A 21,899-nucleotide genomic window follows, 5' to 3' on the forward strand; every position below is an offset into this window, starting at 1 on the left:
GCCGTTATCCCAAAGCTGGCGGGACTGGGAGGGAACGTCCACCCCCTGATCCCCAACCCGGCTGTGGGACAAACACACCCATACGACCACAGGCTCCCCCTCCTTTACCCCCCGTCCCGGCAACTGCTAACCTCCGTGCTAACACACCAGCAGACTGACTGGCACACAAAGAGGCTACGCTACACCACACTAATACACCAGCAGACTGACTGGCACACAAAGAGGCTACGCTACACCACACTAATACACCAGCAGACTGACTGGCACACAAAGAGGCTACGCTATGCTAACACACCAGCTGACTGACTGGCACACAAACAGGCTATGCTACGCTAACACACCAGCAGACTGACTGGCACACAAGCAGGCACAGCTACGCTACGCTAATGCACAGGATGAATGATGGGCACACAAGTATGCATTACTACACTATGCTAACGCACCAGCAGACTGACTGGCACACAAACAAGCTACACTACGCTATGCCAATGCACAGGCTTACTGACACACAAAAGTGCTGCACTAACACACTGGCAGACTGACAAGCATATGCTATGCTAATGCACGGGCTGACAGACTGGCACACAAGCATGCTACACTACGCTAAGGCACATGCTGAATGACTGACACACAAGCGTGCAGTGCTACGCTACGCTAACCCCTGCGCTGACACACTGCACGCGCTCCATGGGCACTGTCACGAGACTCATGCGTGCACATGGCAGGGAGGAAACGTAGCTGCAAGAGAGTTTTTACACACACGTCAACACTAACCCTGCTCTCCCTCTCTCCCTCTTTCTCCCTCGGCAGGAACGCCTGAATGTCAACCGAAGGGCTGGAGGAAAGAGGGAGCCAGGAAGCGGACTGCCCTGCTCCTCTGGCACCGTGCCCCTCTTTCTTCATCCTCTCCTTTCCCTCCGTCGTTCCCTCCGTCTCAGCTACAGAACTCACCGCATTCCTGCATTCAGGTCTGCGGTCTACAGGCACTTCCCTTTCCTTCTCTCGCTCACTTTTCGTCCCCTACCCCTCCACCCCCCCCCTCCCTCCCCAAAGTGGAGCTGTCAGTGTAGCAGTGTTCACACCCCACCCCCCACACGGTGCAGAGAGGGGCTCGTAAAACAACTGAGAGGGCAAGGGAGGGAGGGTGGGAGGGAGAGCGCGTGAGAGACAGCACTCTCAGGGAAGAGAGGAAGATAGCAGACAACAGATTTTTTCCCTACAGACGTGAGTGTGAAAGTGAGAAAATCACTCACTTTGAAGTCGCGTCACATGTCAGCTGGTGATGACAGGGCCAGCGGTGCACACGGCATGCACACGGACGCTAGCGTGTTCACATACATGGGCATGCACGCATCACCGCGTCAAGGAACATGCGCTCCCCCCCTCCTCCCTGTCTCTCTCTCCATTCACAAATTCACTGGTGACATCAACAATGTGTCAAGGTTACTATGGCGACGCATCCCAGCCAATGCCAGGGCCGGGCTGCCGACGTGCAAAGAGGGGGAGAGAAGCGATCGTGAAGAAGGGAGGGAGGGAGGGAGGGATGAGATCTCAAATAAGGAAAATAAATCATTTCAGAATCTGCAGGGATGTTATTGTAGATGTAATTACTCTGCACCAAAAGATTATAATACACTTTTTCTTAATCTGTGCTGCGCTCCAAACAAACAATGAGCTCATAGGATGACAGCGTTGTTGCATTGCCACCACGGAGACGTGTTCGTTCAACGTCCTTCTCGGTCACCTACTAAAACCCTACTAAAACCCCCCCCCCCCTTCTCAGCACCGTCTTTCCTACCCTGACGTGACTCCAGAGAGCGATGTGCATGAAGGCACGCGGGCGCACGGTTCCCCGCTCATGACCACTGCTGAAGACCACACAAACACCAGACGAGAGACAGGCTGAGAGAGAGAGGAGGTATATTTCAGAATCACCTGATTGGCTGAGGAGGGAAATAGCAGAGCTTAACAGTCTACAACCCGACGCAGTTCAGCAGGACGACAGCGCCAACTGAAAGCAGCATCGTTCGGGTGCAACGCACGCACGGACACACACCGATGAGCAAAAGGCCACACACAACACAGGGTCACAGTCTCTCTGTACAAAGCACATACAAAAAAAGGTCGTGAACGCTTACAAACATTACAAATTTACGAAAATTAAGTTACGAAAACAATCTTCCGTTGTAGGAACGTGCCGCTTCACATGGTAGTAAAGTAAATAAGACATCAATACAAAAAAACAAAACAACAACAAAAAAAACAAAATGCCCTCCAGGGGACGTCCACTTCAGCTGCACGGGCTGAGCATGCTAGTGCAGATTCCCCGCGCCGCCCCCCTGTCCGGCCTCAGTCAGGCCACAGCTCAGCTCGTTTCTGCTGCGCTGGTTCTGCAGTCGCTGTGCACTGTGGCCCAAAGCAGAGACAACATGCCCTGAGGTGATCTCCCAGCTCAGCCCAGGGCAGCCTGTAACCAGAGTGCGCCACGACATAAACTCCTCCTCAGTGTCATGTGTCACGAGCCACGCTCAGCATTTAAAGACCAGCTTAACAATCGGACAACTTTCTCCTGAAGGCCTGGGTCAAAAGAATGAAATACAGCAACCTTTTTTTTAGACACCAGTGAAATTCTGAAATTAAAAAAAAAAAGATACCTCTATTTTCCGAAACATTCTGAATTTAATTATTTCATATGACTGAACAAAATGAGTGTGTCGGTCAGTAGCATTTCCCTGAAAATCCTTGAAGGATCAGTGAGTGATTTAAAATGATAACTGGCATCTTAACAGTTAAAGTATTTCAAATACTTTTTGACCGAGGTCTGCTCTGCTAGAAGACTGCAGGACACACGATATCTGTTCATGTATGGACACAAGGTACACCTGAAACAACAAATGAGCGAAACCTCAGAACAAAGGGCTCTATGCTTAAGCAAGGGTCAAGCCCTGGCAGAAAAGAGCACTGCTGCTTTTTACTTTCACCTTAAATCACAGGTGATTTCATTGTGTAATGGACTGCTTTATCAACTTGACTAAAATGATAGTGAAAACCAGCAAACCCTGTGGACCAGGGTTGTGAACCATTTTTTGTTCGCCTTCAGTGTGGGATATGAGCCTTGTTACTTTAGAAACAATATTTGAAATGTTAGGTCCTTAAGAATATACTGTTCAATATGTACAGTCGACTGGTGCATGAAGATTTGGATTATGAGATTTAAGTAATGTTAACAAGCAAAAAACTTTGAAGAAGCATATTTTGAATGTGTTTTGATGAATAATTAAAAAGGCCAAAACATATGCATTGTCTTGATTATACGCAGAACACACAGTTAGGATAAAACTGCTACATGTACACACCAAACATTTAAATATGTATTATATTTTGGATATGATGATTTACCATATAGAAATGCATATTATATTATATTACCTAAACTCTTTATGAGAACCAAACTGGCAGGAGTGTCAGATTCCAGTCATGGAGGGCCGCAGTGTCTGCTGGTTTAACTCCAGGCATGGAGGGCCGCAGTGTCTGCGGGTTTAACTCCAGTCCTGGAGGGCCGCAGTGTCTGCAGGTTTAACTCCAGTCATGGAGGGCCGCAGTGTCTGCAGGTTTAACTCCAGTCCTGGAGGGCCGCAGTGTCTGCAGGTTTAACTCCAGTCCTGGAGAGCCGCAGTGTCTGCTGGTTTAACTCCAGTCCTGGAGGGCCGCAGTGTCTGCAGGTTTAACTCCAGTCCTGGAGGGTCGCAGTGTCTGCGGATTTAACTCCAGTCCTGGAGGGCCGCAGTGTCTGCAGGTTTAACTCCAGTCCTGGAGAGCCGCAGTGTATGCAGGTTTAACTCCAGTCCTGGAGGGCCGCAGTGTCTGCAGGTTTAACTCCAGTCATGGAGGGCCGCAGTGTCTGCTGGTTTCACTCCAGTCCTGGAGGGCCGCAGTGTCTGCGGGTTTAACTCCAGTCATGGAGGGCCGCAGTGTCTGCAGGTTTAACTCCAGTCCTGGAGGACCGCAGTGTCTGCAGGTTTAACTCCAGTCCTGGAGGGCCGCAGTGTCTGCGGGTTTAACTCCAGTCCTGGAGGGCCGCAGTGTCTGCGGGTTTTTAGTGCATTTTCCTGGCCATGTAGAAAGCTTAATGAAGCTCAATGAGGCAAGAGGGACTCATGCACCCCGTTTGGTGGCCTAAACTTGTTGTTGACGGACAGAAAACCACAAAACCCGGCAGACACCGTGGCCCCATGGGACTGGAGTTTGACCCCCCCCCCCCTTCAGTCCCCACTCTCGAATTTCTACTTTTTCAACCAATTTCTGAGCCCCTATCAAAACCCTAGTACATTCTCTCAACTTTCTCAACCAAAGTCATATTAGGCTTAATATTAGGCAAGGGACTGAAAGGGTGAACATAATAGTTGTCCAAGGGCCTGTGATACTGCTTATCAAGGCCTTGCCTGAAGACCATAAATAGTTCATTAGTAGAATCCAGTGTCATTGTGCAGGGCTAAAACAAAAACCTGGACCCTTTTCGGAAAGGATTGCACTCCCCTGCTGTACACATTCATTTCAAGGTTATACACATCACGCCTCAAGGGGGCGCAGTTTAAGGCTATACACATCATGCTCTGCATTTCGCACTTCAGAATAACATTCATCCTTAGAGTACATGCAGTTAAGAGGCTTGTTTTCTCACTTCATACAATGTTTAAATCAACTTTTTCAACAGTGCCTGTCGAATGACACAATTTTACTAACATCAATATATAGGCAGCAACTCAGTCGACAGGTGATAGCGTTGAAAATTATGGTGATGGGGCATTAAGAAGCCACTGCCTGTCAGTGGTTCAGCCTGCCATTGTTTCTCTTCACCAGCAGTCTGTATGCCAAGCTGCGCAGTTGCTACACAACATAGGCAGCTGGATGCAGTCAGACTGCAGGGTCCCGACTGACCAGAGTTGTGCTGTTGCACAAGGCCGATGGGGAGTGGCCTCCCGTGACTATACCCATGCTCTAGGGGGCGCAGTGCTCAGGCTAAAGCCCACATGCACAAGCAAAGAAACAGTGAAGAACAAAGGTGGAGCATGGTGCTAGTGAGTGTGAGAGTGAGTGTGAGTGTGAGTGTGTGAGAGAGAGAGAGAGAGAGAGAGAGAGAGGGAGAGAGGGAGAGACAGACAGAGAGAGAGAGAGAAAGAGAGAGAGGGAGAGACAGGGAGAGAGACTTTCTACTTTCCTGCCCCAAGTATCTCTTAATCAGAAACAAATATATTTCCAAATTCACTGCAGAAATCAATCAATTCCAACGGCTAACAAAACCAAATAAATGAAAAATTGTCACGGAGGAAGATGGAGCAGAGGTGGCAGCTCAGTAACGTGGACCACTGGTTGCAGTTGAGGAGGGTCTGGGGGAAGGGGGGGGTGGTCATTTCGGCGATCTCTCCTCAGCCCGTTTCATTCAGGAAACACCTCCCCCCACTCCTCGCCCGGCCCCCTGGCCGGCGGGGGCTCTGAATCACTGTCCCCGGACTCGATGGGCATGTAGTCTCCCCCTGGAGGGGGCTGGGACATCCCACGTAGGCTGAGGGCCGCGGCCAGGCTGGAGAAAAGCAGGGCCAGGACCGCGATGTAGAAACTCTCTCCGGGGGAGGACTGGAGCACCGCCCCCCCAGACCGAGCTCCGCCCAAATCCCGGTACCAACCAATCAGGCCCTTCCGTAGGTTGTGCACGATCACGCAGAGGCAGGCTCCACACACGCTGAGGGCTCCCAGACACAACACAGCTGTGTGGGGAGAGACATGCAGTGTGTTAAAATCCCTAACCCTAACCCCAGTTCATTCTGTGTGTTAGCATTAGTGCTAAGCGCTAACCCCAGTTCATTCTGTGTGTTAGCATTAGTGCTAAGCGCTAACCCCAGTTCATTCTGTGTGTTAGCATTAGTGCTAAGCGCTAACCCCAGTTCATTCTGTGTGTTAGCATTAGTGCTAAGCGCTAACCCCAGTTCATTCCCAGTATGTTAACGACTAAACCCCAGGTCAGTCGCAGTGCATTAGCATGAGTGCTAAGCACTAACCCCAGTTAATTCTCAATGTGTTAATGTTAGTGCTAAGCCCTAAACCTAGTAAATTCTTAGTGTGTTAACATTAGTGCTAAGCGCTTACTCCAGTTCATTCTCGGTGTGTTTACATTACTACGAAGCCCGAACCCCCAGTTCATTCTCAGTGTGGTGTCATTAGTTCTAAGCACTAACCCCAGTTCATTCTCAGCGTGGTGGCATTAGTGCTAAGCACTAACCCCAGTTCATTCTCAGCGTGGTGGCATTAGTGCTAAGCACTAACCCCAGTTCATTCTCAGCGTGGTGGCATTAGTGCTAAGCACCAACCCCAGTTCATTCTCAGCGTGGTAGCATTAGTGCTAAGCACTAACCCCAGTTCATTCTCAGCGTGGTAGCATTAGTGCTAAGCACTAACCCCAGTTCATTCTCAGCGTGGTAGCATTAGTGCTAAGCACTAACCCAGTTCATTCTCAGCGTGGTAGCATTGGTGCTAAGCACTAACCCCAGTTCATTCTCAGCGTGGTAGCATTAGTGCTAAGCACTAACCCCAGTTCATTCTCAATGTTGACATTTTCAGTATGGTAACGTTAGCTCTAACCCCAGATGCGTTTCAGTACAATCAGTGCAATAGAGGTTGAAACTAAAGGCTTGAGAGCGCAGCTGCAAAATGTAAATAATGAATGGATGATCAAAGTGCTTAAGAAAAATTAAGACATTCATTAATTCAACTATTCATTTATTAGCTCATTCAAAAAAACATTCTGTACATGTATATCAGGGCATGCAATAATTGAGGCACATTTTTGCAAATACCTGAATTTGCCCTAGGGGGCAGAAAACTCTGCCTTTCATTTCTCATTGCGCACTCCTGCTGACGGCTCAACCCTGCCTTCTAGTGACTTAAAAGTGAATAGATACTTCAGACTTCCTCCAATAGGGAAGTTCTCACTGTTCCAGGGATGCTCAAATCTGGCCGTTGTTTTCTACCTGATAGTTAACTGATGGAATGCCACTGACTGGCCAGAGATTGAGCTCACAATGTGTCCCCAGGTTTAAATCGGTCCTTATTAGACAGGAAGAATGAAAACAGCCACAAGGGCGAAATATTTCTACAGGATACCATCTCACCATTTTCACTGAGACATGACTTTTCCCTTTCAGACCTCAATCCCCAGCATGCAGTGATGGCAAAATGCATTCTGGGTTTTGAATGACACTTTGATTACAAATTGGTCATTAACACAAAGTCATTTCAAAGAGCTATGGCTCTGAGGTCTTGATTCTGACATGTTAATGAAGTGACCCTAAAAAACACAGCAGACCAGTGGTCTCAAACTCAGTGCCTTGGAGGGCTGTGTATACTTTTTATTCCAGCCTTGATTATTGATTATTCATTCAATTCATTTGCAGAATTAGGGGTCTAGGTTTGTACATGTATATAAGGTTAAAGTGTTGTCTAAATAACAACTATTGCTTATATTCTGTGCTTCAATGCATATGGCTGAATGAGTGATTGGAATCAAATAAGGAATTAATACACACAGCCCTCTGTGGTAACGAGTTTCGCTAGCTCTTCCCCTTTCCCCTGTGGGTGCATGGGTGTGTGTGTGTGTGTGTGTGTGTGTGTGTGTGTGTCTGTGTGTGTGTGTGTGTGTGAGTTCATGTGTGTGTGCGTGTGCACGTCTCTGTCCGTGTGTGTGGCCTGCACTCCAACAAAGCTGAGCCCATTCTGTTTCAACTCAGTCAAGTCAGGAAATGAACTGAGAGCCCAATTCTTCTAATTGACAAATCACCTTAGAACACTCCAGTCATTCCTTTAAAATAATCATCTGAATTGAAATGACTATCCAGAACAGACCAAACTAAAGTGGGGCCAAGCCATGCAGCTGCTGCTGTCACAGAGAGAGATGTTTGGGCAGATCACCTGTGACCACGTGCAGGGTGGCGAGGAGTCGGGGGCGGGTCCCGCCACCGCCCAGAAAATCAAGCAGGAAGGAAGAGCTGGAGAACAGGACGCCCCCATAGCACACGCCGGCCAGTGCATACAGGAGCCACATACCCCAGCCGTTCACTCCACCGAGGGGAGCTGTAACATAACAACACACACACACACACACACACACACACACACACACACACATTTAAACTGCGTGCCCATTTATATACAGTATTCATCTGATATTATAATCCAGAGTCTACTAAATCAACTCACATAGCTTAATCTTTAACATACTGCTTACTTTATACAGCTGGATATGTTACGATGCTTCAGGTTAGATACCTTACCTGAAAAATATATAAGCTCTTTGTTGCAAGCCCTGCTCTTTAACCACTATATTACACTGATGACCCACACATTACACACACAGCACTCTGAATAAGACACCGACCACATTGAGGAACTGAGTGTATTTGTGTGTATGTGTGTATGGTGTGCACATGTGTCTGTGTCACTGAGGTTCTGTGAAGCACATGTACCTGTGCTAGTGAGATTCTGTGAAGCACATGTACCTGTGCTAGTGAGATTCTGTGAAGCACATATACCTGTGCTAGTGAGATTCGGTGAAGCACATATACCTGTGCTAGTGAGATTCGGTGAAGCACATATACCTGTGCTAGTAAGATTCTGTGAAGCACATGTACCTGTGCTAGTGAGATTCTGTGAAGCACATGTACCTGCGCTAGTGAGATTCTGTGAAGCACATTTACCTGCGCTAGTGAGATTCTGTGAAGCACATATACCTGTGCTAGTGAGATTCTGTGAAGCACATGTACCTGTGCTAGTGAGATTCTGTGAAGCACATATACCTGTGCTAGTGAGATTCTGTGAAGCACATATACCTGTACTAGTGAGATTCTGTGAAGCACATGTACCTGTGCTAGTGAGATTCTGTGAAGCACATGTACCTGTGCTAGTGAGATTCTGTGAAGCACATGTACCTGTGTCAGTGAGATTCTGCGCGGCGTGCAGGGTGAAAGCCACTCCATAGATAAGCTGTCGGCTGGGATCGCTGGCGTTCTTGATCTGGATCCAATTTGGGTCGGCCACGGAGGTGCAGAGGGACACCAGGGTGAAGCACTGGCAGACGGCCGCAGGAGACAGGCTGAGGACCATGGCTGTCGGGGGCTGGAGTGTGCAGTTTCAAATACACGGTCTCAGAACTTCCCGAAATAATTACTAAACATGCAATCAGTTTCATACATTTTCACAACATTCCACAATACTGTGGAATTGCGAAACATGCAGTCATTTTCAGGAAGTTCCCACAACATTTTGGAACATTATTAACATTAACAATAATGTGGAACACTAAATATGCGCAATTTCTAAAAAAACCCTAAAATTTCCCTCGGGATGAATAAAGTATCTATCTATCTATCCATCTAACTATCTCTCTATATGCAGTCAGTCAATCTGAGAAATTCTCACAATATTCCACAATACTCATCACTCATCACCCGGGAACTAAGGCGCAGAGAGATGGATTCTGTGAACAGGGTCAGAGCTACCGCTTCCCTGGGTCTGTGTACCAAGGCTTGCGAATGCGTAGAATGGGTACATATGTACGCTATTATATAGCGTGTCAGTCCAAGGTCCTGGGTGTAGAGAATTTATTTATTGTGGCAGTGTATTTCTGAGTATGTGTGCGTGTGTGTGTGTAAACATTGACCAGAAGGAACCGAGTCTTACTCCCACTGTAACTGAAACCAGAGGAGGGTACAAAGGTGCTAAATCACCTGACTCAAAAAGGCAGCCTTCCACGAACTGGCAAAGATGCGCCTGTCTGTGTCCATTCATGATGAGCATCATAAGTAGAGAACAAGCGCACTTAATCGTATGTCTGAAACCACACCCGCGAAACATAGACCCTGTTGTCCAACTGTAACTGCAATATAAACCACAATATTGACAGTTGTTCCTTTCATCTCGAGACACCTGATTATCAGATAAATGTCTGACTTTTAAGTAACGGAAAACCCGAGGGCGTAGCTTCATATGTTGCAGAAATATCTGAACTGAACAACGGATCATCAATATTGATTGGACACAACTTCCTCACCCAGGATCCGCGTCACACACGGAAATACAGCATGGAAGCATCTGTCGCTGTTTACCCTCGTCCCCTATGGTAATTAATACTCCCCATGACTACGGTACGCAAATCTTCACGAGTTTTCGAATCGCTAACCAACTGAAAACACGTCGCTAACGTTGCCCATTTTACCCTTCTGTTTGGCTTCCTTACCCAACTGAGCACGCTGTGGTCCTATATTTCCAGATTAACAGACATGAACCGCAACGCTTAGCCCTGATCGCACTCCCATCCGGAGACAAACACAGGCATTCAGCCGTCTTCGCAGCTCCAGATCATAGACATGTCTGCGCTCTATGCTCCAGAGCGGTGTAGAAGATTAGGCGAAGCAGCAGCTCAGCTGTTACATGGACTTCCGGGAAAACCGGAAATGACAAGAACGGAGCAGACGGTCCGTGATCACTTAAAGACAAACCTCGTGATTAAACAGTTCGAGAAAGCGGGTCCGTTCCAGAAAGCAGGTTAAAAAAAACTCAAACTTAAACTTGAAGTCGGACTTCAGCGAACCAGAAGCTGCATATTCGGATTTATCGGTTATACAACAGTGGATTTCAATCAAAGTAATCAAGATCGATCAAACTCGGATAGATTAAGCCCAAGCGGGTTCAAAATGCTTTTCGCAAGCCCATAGAAAGTCAATGGGTGACGTCACAGTCACTTTGTCCATTTTTTTCCTATAGTCCATGGCGCGTTCACGGTGAATTTAAAAAGCCATCTCCAATCAGACGCAGAAAAGACGATTCAACATGGATTATGAGAGCGAGAAACAACGCGCTGCATTTTTCACAGCAATTGAGCAAGAGACAATCATTGCTGCACACAGCGACTACGTTCATATATTCCATAAAAAAAGCAACACCACAGCGGCAGCAAAGGAACGGGAGCTGGCGTGGAAGAAAATTGCAGACAGAGTTAATGCGTAAGTTTCTTCAATTATGCGGTTCATATCGTGTTTGATGAATAAAGTTAAATATTTAGATTGTTTGTTATCTTTTATTATACTGATTATTTTTAACTTCATTTTTACTATATTCTTATTATTTTAACTTTTAATAAGTTGAATGTAAGTAGTCTACGGTTTCCCTTGCATGCTGTGATGCTTTACAAGCCAATACGCCTGTCTCACTGTGTGCGTGTGTGCGTGCGTGCGTGCGTGCGTGTGTGTGTGTGTGTGTGTGTGTGTGCGCGCGCGCAGGTGTAACCCTGGGGGCAGCAAAAGAACGTGGCAGCAAGTTAAAATTAAATACAAAAACATAATTCAAACAGGTAGGCTAATACATTATTTGAAACTTTAACTTTCCTTTCTCTAATTTGAAATATCCTAGACCTATAACTCTCCCAGTCTCCTTCTGTACTGTAGCCAATCGGAAGAAAGCTGAAGCCCGTAAAACGGGAGGACTCCCACCACCTCTGTACCCTCCCGCCGAAGAGCTGGCATCGTCACAGAATAGCGGAAGACCGATCCTAGATGGCATCCCGGGGGGTAGCTCGTCTGAGCCAACTACCCCGCAGGACACAAGTGCATTTATAAAGGGTACGTCCTACCATATTTAAATGTGTGCAAGTTATTAATGATGTGTTATGGTATTATCTGTGTTCAAATATCTTCCTCTTCATCTTCTTGCAGTGAGTGATTGAAGCATCGAGTCGGTCGAACATCGAACAGAAACAGCAAGTAGCCTCCTTCTTCACATGTCACTTTGTATAGCCCGTGGTTTGTAGAGTAACACTTGAAATGTTTTTTTGGGGGGTTTTTTTTGGGTAAAGGATGAAGACGAGGAGGTTCTCGCAGGCGTATATACAGAAGAGCCTCCAGAGGTAGGCCTTTAATATTGAGGGTAGCTGTAATACTGACATTGTAAAAACATTGCAGTCTTATAGTGAAACCTTGCTTGTTGTCATTGTCATCTAGCAAAGCATGGTGGTGGCTGAAAGTTCTCCTCCCGTTGTGGAGCCCACGACCTCCAAACATCACAGCACAGTAAGAGCAGCCATTTTGTCACAGTTTGTCACTCGTGTGTCAGAGAGAGCCCGGCGGCCCGCAGTCCCCTTACGCTTCACAAGAAGACGTTTCTCTGTTCTCCTCCTAGAAGCCCGTGGAGGAATTGTACAAAGTCCATTTGGAAAAAAAAATAGAGAAGTCCGACCTGGAGATCTCTCACCTGAAGTTACAGATTAGGAAGACTGAGCTTGAGACAGCACTGTTGGAGCACCAGTTAAAGGTGAGCACAAAACACACTGGTCGTATTTATTCATCGTTAAATAATGCAAAATTCACATGCTTTTGTTATTTTATTTGCAGGAAATACAGAGGAAATAAAGTGGGGGGAAACACCATTTTGTATATATAGATTTTAGTTTTTTAGTTTTTTTCATTTTTTATTTTTTAAACGGATTCTGCTGGAGACGGAGGGTATTGAGGCGACGTTGTGGAGCTGTCAAAGTGATTATTAGCACCAGATTTTAAACCCCATCGAACATGCTTTTCACTTGCTCAAAAGAAAACAAGAAGCTGAAGACCCCCGCAAACGCACAGCAACTGAAACAGGCAGCGGTGAAAGCTTGGCGGAGCATCTCGAAGGAACACATCATGAACACACTGAACAACTGCAGGCTGCAGTCATGAAGGCGTACGCAACCAAATATTGATCTTGCAAATCATTCATTTCGTCAAAGCTTACTTTGTCCCAATACATATGCTGACTTGAAATAGGGGGACTTGACTCATTGAGTGGCATTGTTGTAACATACGGGTGCATCTCAAAACATTTGAATATCGTGGAAAAGTTCATTTGTTTCCGTAATTTTATTCAAAAAGTAAAACTTTCATATATTCTAGATTCATCACACATGAAGTTAAATATTTCAAGGCTTTTTTTGTTTTAATCTTGATGATTACGGCTTATAACTCATGAACGTAAAAAAAACAGTATCTCAAAATATGCGATTATTACATTAGACCAATCAAAATAATTATTTATAATACAGAAATGTTGACCTTCTGAAAAGTATGTTCATTTATACACTCAATACTTGGCACAGAATCAAAGTTGCTTGAAGTCCAGTATGAAGGTTCCACAGTCAGTGATGATTTGGGGTGCCATGTCATCTGCTGGTATTGGTCCACTGTGTTTTATCAACTCCAGAGTCAACGCAGCCGTCTACCAGGAGATTTTAGAGCACTTCATGCCTCCGTCTGCTGACAAGCTTTATGGAGATGCTGATTTCCTTTTCCAGCAGGACTTTGCACCTGCCCACAGTGCCAAAATTACTAGTAACTGGTTTGCTGACCATGGTATTACTGCGCTTCATTGGCCAGCCAACTCGCCTGACCTGAACCCCATAGAGAATCTATCTGGGTATTGTCAAGAGGAAGATGAGACACCAGACCCAACAATACAGACGAGCTGAAGGCTATCAAAGCAACCTGGGCTTCCATAACACCTCAGCAGTGCCACAGGCTGATTGCCGCCATGCCAAAAAAATGGTTGGCCTTCATCCAAAGCGCTGTACAATTGATGCTTCTCATTCACCCATTCACACACCGACAGCGATTGGCTGCCATGCAAGGCACCGACCAGCTCATCAGGAGCATTTGGGGGTTAGGTGTCTTGCTCAGGGACACTTCGACACAGCCTGGGCAGGGGATCGAACCGGCAACCCTCCAACTGCCAGGCGACTGCTCTTACTGCCTGAGCCATGTTGCCCCCTTGCCACACTGCATTGATGCAGTAATTTGTGCAAAAGGAGCCCTGACAAGTATTGAGTGTATAAATGAACATACTTTTCAGAAGGTCAACATTTCTGTATTCTAAATCCCTTTTTGATTGGTCTTATGTAATATTAGAATATTTTGAGATACTGGATTTGTTATTTTCATGAGCTGTAAGCTGTAAAAAAAAAAAAAGGCTTGAAATATTTCACTTTCTGTAATGAATGTAGAATATACGAAAGTTTCATTTTTTAAATAAAATTACAGACTTTTCCATCATATTCAATTTTTTTTAGATGCACCTGTAGCTCAATGTATGTTAAACAAGTCATGAAATAAGCATAGACCTTCTGAATGCCTCATGCATAGCCATTGTTTTGATCTGAAATACGATTATAAATACAGGATAAATGGTTACCATGCCATTACCTTAGCATTTAAGTGTACATCAAGAAGGAAAACAATCCAAATATTTGACAATGACCTGCAATTACCCTGGGTGAGCATTTGTAAAAAATACTATATTTCAGTTTCCTAGTTAGAAAATAGAGTGTATTATTCCTTAATTTTTGAAAATAAACAAATATAAATTACACCCAGTTCAAGGAAGAACTTCTGCATAGACAATGTCCAAAATTTGGCAAACATATATTCTTTATTTTCATTTACATTTGAAGTCATTTGGCAGACGCTTTTAATCCAAAGCGATTTACAAGTGCATAGGTTCTTCCACAGGTTAAAAGCATCAAATCCATAACTAGTAAAATACGCATGAAGGGCTGTTCTAAACAAAAATACGGTCTTTATTTCTCAGGCAACGGTTGCTTGATTTGGATTCTGCTTTTGCAGGGATTATTTGAATTATTGAATTATTTCGAAACACCAGAATTTTCGCTGACCGCTGGGAACCTGCACCACCAACCGATGCTAAAGCCGGAGGCCTGTACGTTCTGAACCAGCACTGACAATTAACTCTTAGGCGTCACCTGTTCTGTGCAAAGACGGGTGAGATCGACAGCCATCAGCTGCCATCCTGCTTGGACTGTTTAGTGCATCATGCCAAATGTGCCAACTGTCAAGCTGCACTCTGGAAGAGGTGCCCCTGAGGTCCCTGGCCCTGTGGGACGTGGCTGGAAAGTGTGCCGTCACCCATTTGCAGTCAAAGACTTGAAGCGCCTAAATGTGTGCTTGGTAAATGGGACTAAAGTGCACTGATGTGCAGACTCAGGACTATGAGGGTGAAATGCATGATAGTTTTGATGAAGATGCCAATTAAACTACTGCAAATGGGAGGAAATTGAGTCCTGCGGAATGGAAAGTATGGGATATTAAAGTAAAAGAACCTTGTATGTATTCAACTGTGGTTTCTTACGTACACTACATCTATAGCAGAGTTGTAACTAACAATACAATGTGTACTTACATGATTATTACTAGAACCATCCAGAATGATGTAAAGCACTATGGCTGAGATGAATCAATTGCTAAGTATTTGTGCAATTTCTCATTCATTTGAATCCCGTGCACTGATGTCCCCAAGTATTCCATCAGAATTCTGAAGCTTCAAGTTACAGTTCTCAGGAAGAGGGTTATCTTTGCTGATATACATATCACGCATCAAATTATATAATTTTGCATTCTGAAGATGGTTATGAAGCCTTTTATACAGACATTGCAAAATTGCCTTGTTATATCATAAGATGTGAGAGGTAAAACTATTGGACATGTTAAACTCCAGTCCTGGAGTGTCGCAATGTCTGCTGGTTTTTGGGTTGTTCTGTTCTGCCCCTGTGGTTCATTTAAATCACTGATTGGCTGCAGAATCCACACAGCTGATTGAAAGGAAACCACAAAAACTCACTCTGCAGCCCCCTGGGAATTCAGTTTGACAGCCCTACTATAGTGGGTCTCAGGTTCAGTCCTGGGCACTCCTGTGTGTATGCTGGTCATTGTTCCAACTTTAATGGCAATAGTAGAATTCTATCAAGCTGTAATTTTCTTCATTAGGCGCTTTTCATTTTTAGAGGGATTATTTACCCTCTTGAGCCAGATTATGTACCAATTAGCAATGCCCATGTTCATATTATGCTATATCGCAAGCAATTACATAAAACATTATCACTGGCTTGTTATAATTTGTTTTGTCATTACATTTCTTCCAGATGATTAGTTTTAGTGGTCATGTGTTCATACTTTCATTTAGGAGCCTAGTTTCACCTCAGCCTTTAATTTGAGCACTTAACTAGTTTTTTTTTTTTTACTCTTTTTGTAATAATTTGTGATACAGCACAATGGGAATACTGGACTGTTATTCCTCATGACTTAGCTACTTCTAACATAATGCGGCTTATGAGGGTAAACAATTGCTCACATGGACAGTAATTCTAAGATATTACCAGGTTATTAGAATTATGAGATTCCAGTTGTGGTTGGAACAACCAGCATACTTTGGTGGGGGACCAAACTGAAGAACAAACTCCAAACATACAACTTCCTCCTTTTCTGCATTGTTTTAACAGTTTGAGTTTAAAAATAAATTAGATGAAAAATGAGTGATCGCACAAAGTAAAAGTGTATTTATAGCACCTTACTTGAACAAATATCACAATGGAGCTTCACAAGGAAATAAAAAACAAACATTAAAAAAAACAGCCAAAAGGGTCTTCAGCTGCTTTTAAACTGTCAACAGTGTTCCCAGATCTTATGTCTACTGGGAGGCTGTACCAGTTTAGGGGAAAATTGTTTCAAACCTGATCACTTAAAGTGAGGGATAGCCCTTGGCCAGAAGATCTGACGGATATACTGGTGGTAGCTACAAGGATGAAGTGACTGACTCACATAGACCGGAACCAGACAATGCAGATCCTTATGGATAATGACAAACATTTTAGAATCAGTCCTAAATTTGAGTGGGAGCCAGTGTAATGAGAGTAAGATAGGAGTGACATGGGACCATTGGGCATGGTCAGAGGCCTAGCAGCAGTGCTCTATCATTTGTAGACAATCCAGAGTGAATAATTAGTTCAATTTTAGGTTTAGAAGAAACTAGCCTTAGTTAGTTAGGGTCAGGACATAGACCTTCCAAATTAAAATAAAAAATAAATCGCAGGGAGTCGTCGTCCCTGCAAGCGGGCATCACCACCACCCCTTGCTGATACTGTCCCGCACGAGCAGGCCCTCCGCGTCGTCCTGAATGTGGGGGAAGGGCCCCTCATCGGGCTCCTCCGGGGCCGTACCCGGGGGGACGCCCTCGCCTCTCATTATGGCCAGGTTGTGCAGCACGGTGCACGCCACGATGATGTCACACGAACGCTCCGGCGACACCCGGAGCCCGTGGAGGCACTCGAAGCGCGCCTTGAGGATCCCGAGTGTGGTGCCCACCCCGGCCCTCGTCCTGCTGTGGGCCAGGTTGAAGTTAGTCTGCGGGCCAGCCTCGGGGGAAGGGTAGGGCGTCATCAGGAAGGGCAGGCAGGGGTAGCCTCGGTCACCGAGGAGGATGCCGTCAAACTGTCCTGTTTCAGCACACGGAACGGAAATAGAGGTCAGATTATGCCGCCGGTTCTCAAGTTCCCTCCTGGCATGGCATAGGCATTTCTAACAATGTGGGTTTTAAGAAGGTAAACAATTACACTCTTTTCATGTTTGGAGGGATTAAGAAAAATCAGTTTGTTCAAACGCCAGCATACACGCGAGAACCACTGGGTTACATGATGGAATCTTGAACATTCAGTTGCATAACTAAAACGACAATCTATAAAAAGGTGGCATACCTTCTTCGTATTTGTGAAACAAGTTAGACTCCCGGAAAATCCTGGATTTGCTGACGGACCCCGGCCATTTGGCTTCCACATTCGTAATGAGGTGGCTGGCATCACTAATTATCTTGACGCAGTAAAGAAGAGTTATTAGTTGCATGATAAACTGAATTTAAGGACAGATTTGCAAAGGTGTAAAATGTTGACTACCAATATTCTGCCAATACCTGTACATGAATACTGTGAAAGGATTTCCTGTTCATATAGTCTCCTCCATTTACTGCGGGGGACCTAATGGGAATATGAGTTCCAGTGATACTCCCACAAACTCCTGGAAATCCTGAAATAAAGGGCAACGATTTAAGTACGCATGTACACGACGGTTTTTAATAGCGTAGACTTTCAGATAAACGGGAATAACAAACCTGCGATTCTGTAGAATTCCTCTTTGATGGTTTTTTCCGATTTATGTCCAGGGAACACAACAAAAATGTGAAGAAATTGTTTCAGAGCCAGGCTGACTCTTCGAATGCACCGACTCACAGTTGCTTTGCTGATATGCTCTGCATCTCCGATGTTATATAAAAAGCTCCCATTCGCAAAAAACCGCAGGGCAATGCAGAGTGTTTGTAGCGAGGTTAGTGCAAACCCACGATGTGTAACATGAGATATATGAGGCTCTAGAAGATTGTTGATATAAATTATAAATTGCTTTGAAAAACGATAACGTTCGTGAAGGTGCTCTTGAGCTAGAATATCAATTCGCGGTCTAATTACCCTCTCGCGATGTAAAGCCTTGCGAATGATTTGAGCGCCAATATCCACAGGGTTTTCCAAGAAAGGACACGCCATGATCAGATCAACATGTCTGCCCAATTTAGCCGATATCCTCACGCCAAACACTAACTGGTTGTTCGGGTTTAGCTCAAGATAACCTATCAGGGCCCTGTTTCACGTAGCCTTACTTCTTTTACACAATCCAGGATAATTTGATGCGTGTTGTACGAAGTAACCTCATTATAAATTAAATTCGGGATTACTCTCGCGTTTCACGAACGCGAATTCCTATTTATTATTTTTTACAAATTATTCTAGATTGGAATCATCTCGGATAACTGCGCGCACCCGCTCTTGCTACAAAGGGGAGATTAATCGCACGCCAAAAACAGGATCACACTCCATATAGACACAAAGCGAGGCTACCCCCAATAGTGAATTTGACAAAAGTTATATATTTCGAAGTCTCATAATATAACCTATGTTGTTTTTACTTTAGTTTTGGGTTGTAGATTATTGAATTTTGCCAACATTTCCACCTCTAAGGCAATAACTAATCCTTGAGAAAGAAGAGAAAGCAGAGAAAGCAAACAAGCCTTAATTGTCAGAGTGGCCAAAATGAGAGAGGAAGCCAGTCAATTAATTGGAGATAAATGCGTGCAAAGCCTGCTCATTTAATTCTGATAAATTCTAAAGTGGCGGTAAGCCATATGTCACCATACGGAAATATTAAATTATAGTAATGACTTCCTAAGGCATAAAATAGCAGCTATAAAAGGATCTGACAGAATGTCGGAATTAAATCTAAAAATGTATACTGTAACCAGCCTCGTTATTGCAATTCTGCATTTGCACCTGGGTCATGTTAACCTCCCAAAACTATCAGAGTGGGGAGGGGCGGCATGGGGAGCTTTTGCTGCAGGACAATGCAAACAGGCCATTGGTGGAGGACATCCCTGGGCGCACAGGCTCCAGTAAAACCCCTTTGGAATTTCCCGTGGGCTGATCTAACCCCCAACTTCCTATCCCCCAAACTGCGAGACACTCTCCACTTGACACCCATTCGGTTAAGGTGCTTATCAAAAAGACATGTATGCTATCCTGAATATGTAATATTTACGTTTTTGTTTTTTTCTTCTTTTTTTCAAACAGAATTTGGACCCCAGTAACTCCCAGGAGATGGCCAATTCAGCTGGTGCAACTGCAGGGAGGACATTTGGAAACACTATGAAAACATTTTTGTTTTAATTCTTGTCCCTAAATGTGTAGCAATTTGCCTTGTATTTTATGGATTAAAAGTGTGATATAAATATTGTAACTATTATATTATATAATTATTATATAAATTAATTATATTATATAAACTGCCTTCTCCTCCCAATAGTGAATCATGTGACTAAATCCCAATACATAAAGCATGCAGAAGAGGTTTCATTTTTTTGTTCAACCGAACATTACATGGGTGATCTACGCAACTATGACCGTGGTATGATTATTGGTAACAGAAAGGGTGGTTTGAGTATCTCAGAAACTGCTGATCTCCTGGAATTTTCACACACTACAGTCTCCTGAGTTTACAGAGAATGGTGTGAAAAACAAAAAAACATCCGCCCTAACTCCTATGACCTGCACAGTCCCCAGGTCTCCAGATGAGGCGGTCAGGGAGGAACTCAGGCCACCGTGGGGGGACACACACAAAGCCTTGTGATGACGGCAGCACCAGGGTGAGGCCAGAGTGACTGATGGTTGTGAGGCGGGAGTTGAGTATTGGCATACCTTGGTGACCATGACCATTTGATTTCTTCCATACCGCATACATACAGTATGTAACAAAGTACAGTTGTTTGCATGTCACCCAATCAGGGACAGGAACCTGCATTTTTATTTCAGGGTTTTATTTCAGGTGTGGGGTATAAATGCAGTACTTGTAATTGCCCTGGCCATGCTTTTACCCAGTATATTTCCTTCTGTAAAGACAGTATTAATATGAATAAATTGACCTGAACTTAGGAGTTTTAAGAACCAAAGTGACCTATAGTGACAACTGCACATTCTAGAGGTTCCTAAACTGTACATTTGATACAACTGTATTTATAAACTCAAAAACTTTATTGATATGCCAACTTGGATGAAATTGGCCCTTTGTAAGTATAACAAAAAACACACTTGTAGGTACTAAGCATGTGACGACTGTCATCATAACCAACAACATTTTTAGAAGTACAATAATTACAACAGCATCTCTCATTATGAAGTGTGAACAAGAACAAGGTGAACTGTAAAAACATAAATATATATATTTTTTTTTATTCGACCAAATTCACAAAGAGGGGAAAATGAACAACCTGTAAGAGTCCTTTGGGCAGACATCTTGTGTGTATGTGTCTGTTACATGTATGTGTAATGCAACATGTGCGAGTCGCTCTGGATAAGTCCTACATAGCAGAATGCACTGTGGGGCAGCTGATAGCCTCATGGCTAAGGTGCTAGACTAGGACAGGCCACAGGCTGGTACAAGCCCCAGCGTAGCCGCAATAAGGTCAGTGCAGCTGTGGGGCCCTTGAGCAAGGCCCTTAACCCTCACATTGCTCCGGGGGGGGATTGGCCCCTGCTTAGTCTAATCAACTTTAAGGCCCTTTGGATAAAAGCGTCAGGAAAAGAACTGTATTGCAATGTAAAGGTGTGTTCTTCAGGCAGGGTTGCGGATCTCCGGGCTGAGGTTGATGAGGGAGTTGCTGGCCTGGGCCAGCTCGCTGATGGACACTCTCCCTCTCTGTCTGATGAAGCTGGCCACAGCGCTCAGCTCCTCCGGCGTGATGAAGATGAACTTCCCCCTGTCGTCTATCACGCCTGGGGGTGCACAGTCAGAGGGAGAGAGGGGGATGCAGAAAAGGGAGAGGTAGGAGATCAGAGATCAGACTGATGTTTGGGGGGGGCTGTTGCCATGCAAAAACTTGTGCACTCACTCTTACCCGTGAGCGAACCTTCTGCCATTAGATCCTGCAATCTGGAAATGGCATCCTGCACACGAAGGTCAAAGGTCAGAGAACATATCGATATCCATTAGGCCCTCCCCGCATTCTCAATATTAATTATTCTAATAACATCCTTTACCCCCCCTCCCCGCACTCTTAATATTAATTATTCTAATATCAACATCCATTACCCCCATCCCTGCACTGTTTTAAAAATATAAACCATTATTTGTCAAAATGACAACTCGATTCAATACATCCAATTATTGGACACATTATATAATTCAGCTCATAATATATAATAACTGTTATTTAAAAAATAAACGGGACCAATTCTGGGCAAAATATGTCATTTCAAGTTATTTAGAGAAATTTCCTTCATGTCACTCATTGGCCACTAGAGGTCGCCAGAGGTCAGAGGAGTAGAAGCAGTGTGGAATGCGGCCCTGTTCGGTGTCAATCACAGACGTCAGGCTCCTCCTCCACTGACCTGAGTGCGTAATCCAAAGTGGGATGCCAGGTCCTCCAGCAGAACCACCTTGCTGTCC

The 21,899-nt window shown here is 44.8% G+C and overlaps 4 protein-coding genes across 4 annotated transcripts in view; 1 reads left to right on the forward strand and 3 right to left on the reverse strand.

The window, feature by feature from the left end:
- Positions 1-1,903: 1,903 nt before the first annotated feature.
- Positions 1,904-10,485, reverse strand: LOC133142070 (transmembrane protein 127). The gene is made up of 4 exons (XM_061263023.1): positions 10,286-10,485; positions 8,979-9,165; positions 7,963-8,124; positions 1,904-5,765 (listed from the first exon to the last, which is right to left on the reverse strand). The coding sequence occupies exons 2-4, from the start codon at positions 9,151-9,153 to the stop codon at positions 5,437-5,439; spliced, it is 666 nt and encodes a 221-aa protein (XP_061119007.1). The 5' UTR covers positions 9,154-9,165; positions 10,286-10,485; the 3' UTR covers positions 1,904-5,436.
- A 71-nt stretch (positions 10,486-10,556) lies between these two features.
- Positions 10,557-13,028, forward strand: LOC133141380 (uncharacterized). Its single transcript, XM_061261904.1, has 7 exons — positions 10,557-11,051; positions 11,328-11,398; positions 11,493-11,660; positions 11,895-11,950; positions 12,045-12,113; positions 12,223-12,354; positions 12,435-13,028. The coding sequence occupies exons 1-7, from the start codon at positions 10,879-10,881 to the stop codon at positions 12,450-12,452; spliced, it is 687 nt and encodes a 228-aa protein (XP_061117888.1). The 5' UTR covers positions 10,557-10,878; the 3' UTR covers positions 12,453-13,028.
- Positions 13,029-14,508: 1,480 nt separating this feature from the next.
- LOC133141381 (putative nuclease HARBI1) lies at positions 14,509-18,662 on the reverse strand. The gene is made up of 4 exons (XM_061261905.1): positions 18,025-18,662; positions 17,827-17,939; positions 17,615-17,726; positions 14,509-17,356 (listed from the first exon to the last, which is right to left on the reverse strand). Exons 1-4 carry the CDS (start codon positions 18,449-18,451, stop codon positions 16,980-16,982), a joined length of 1,029 nt encoding a protein of 342 aa, XP_061117889.1. The 5' UTR covers positions 18,452-18,662; the 3' UTR covers positions 14,509-16,979.
- A 1,802-nt stretch (positions 18,663-20,464) lies between these two features.
- Positions 20,465-21,899, reverse strand: part of LOC133142284 (DDRGK domain-containing protein 1-like) — a 6,945-nt gene continuing 5,510 nt past the window's right edge. The window contains exons 7-9 of the mRNA XM_061263413.1: positions 21,842-21,898; positions 21,349-21,397; positions 20,465-21,226 (exon numbers count right to left, since the gene is read on the reverse strand). Coding sequence (XP_061119397.1) covers positions 21,066-21,226; positions 21,349-21,397; positions 21,842-21,898 — 267 coding nt within the window. The 3' untranslated portion in view covers positions 20,465-21,065. The remainder of the gene's footprint in view (positions 21,227-21,348; positions 21,398-21,841; position 21,899) is intronic.

Source organism: Conger conger, chromosome 12 (genome assembly GCF_963514075.1).
Source record: "Conger conger chromosome 12, fConCon1.1, whole genome shotgun sequence".
In the NCBI taxonomy this organism is placed as follows: domain Eukaryota; kingdom Metazoa; phylum Chordata; class Actinopteri; order Anguilliformes; family Congridae; genus Conger; species Conger conger.

Coding starts and splice junctions, on each gene's coding strand:
- LOC133142070 (XM_061263023.1), bottom strand. CDS start 9,153: ATGGTCCTCAGCCTGTCTCCTGCGGCCGTCTGCCAGTGCTTCACCCTG. Junction 8,125..8,978: donor GCAGAATCTCACTGACACAG/GTACATGTGCTT, acceptor GTTATGTTACAG/CTCCCCTCGGTGGAGTGAAC. Junction 5,766..7,962: donor CACCCTGCACGTGGTCACAG/GTGATCTGCCCA, acceptor CTCCCCACACAG/CTGTGTTGTGTCTGGGAGCC.
- LOC133141380 (XM_061261904.1), top strand. CDS start 10,879: ATGGATTATGAGAGCGAGAAACAACGCGCTGCATTTTTCACAGCAATT. Junction 11,399..11,492: donor CAAAAACATAATTCAAACAG/GTAGGCTAATAC, acceptor TCTGTACTGTAG/CCAATCGGAAGAAAGCTGAA. Junction 12,114..12,222: donor CCTCCAAACATCACAGCACA/GTAAGAGCAGCC, acceptor TTCTCCTCCTAG/AAGCCCGTGGAGGAATTGTA.
- LOC133141381 (XM_061261905.1), bottom strand. CDS start 18,451: ATGGCGTGTCCTTTCTTGGAAAACCCTGTGGATATTGGCGCTCAAATC. Junction 17,940..18,024: donor GGAATTCTACAGAATCGCAG/GTTTGTTATTCC, acceptor CCTTTATTTCAG/GATTTCCAGGAGTTTGTGGG. Junction 17,727..17,826: donor TTCACAGTATTCATGTACAG/GTATTGGCAGAA, acceptor TACTGCGTCAAG/ATAATTAGTGATGCCAGCCA.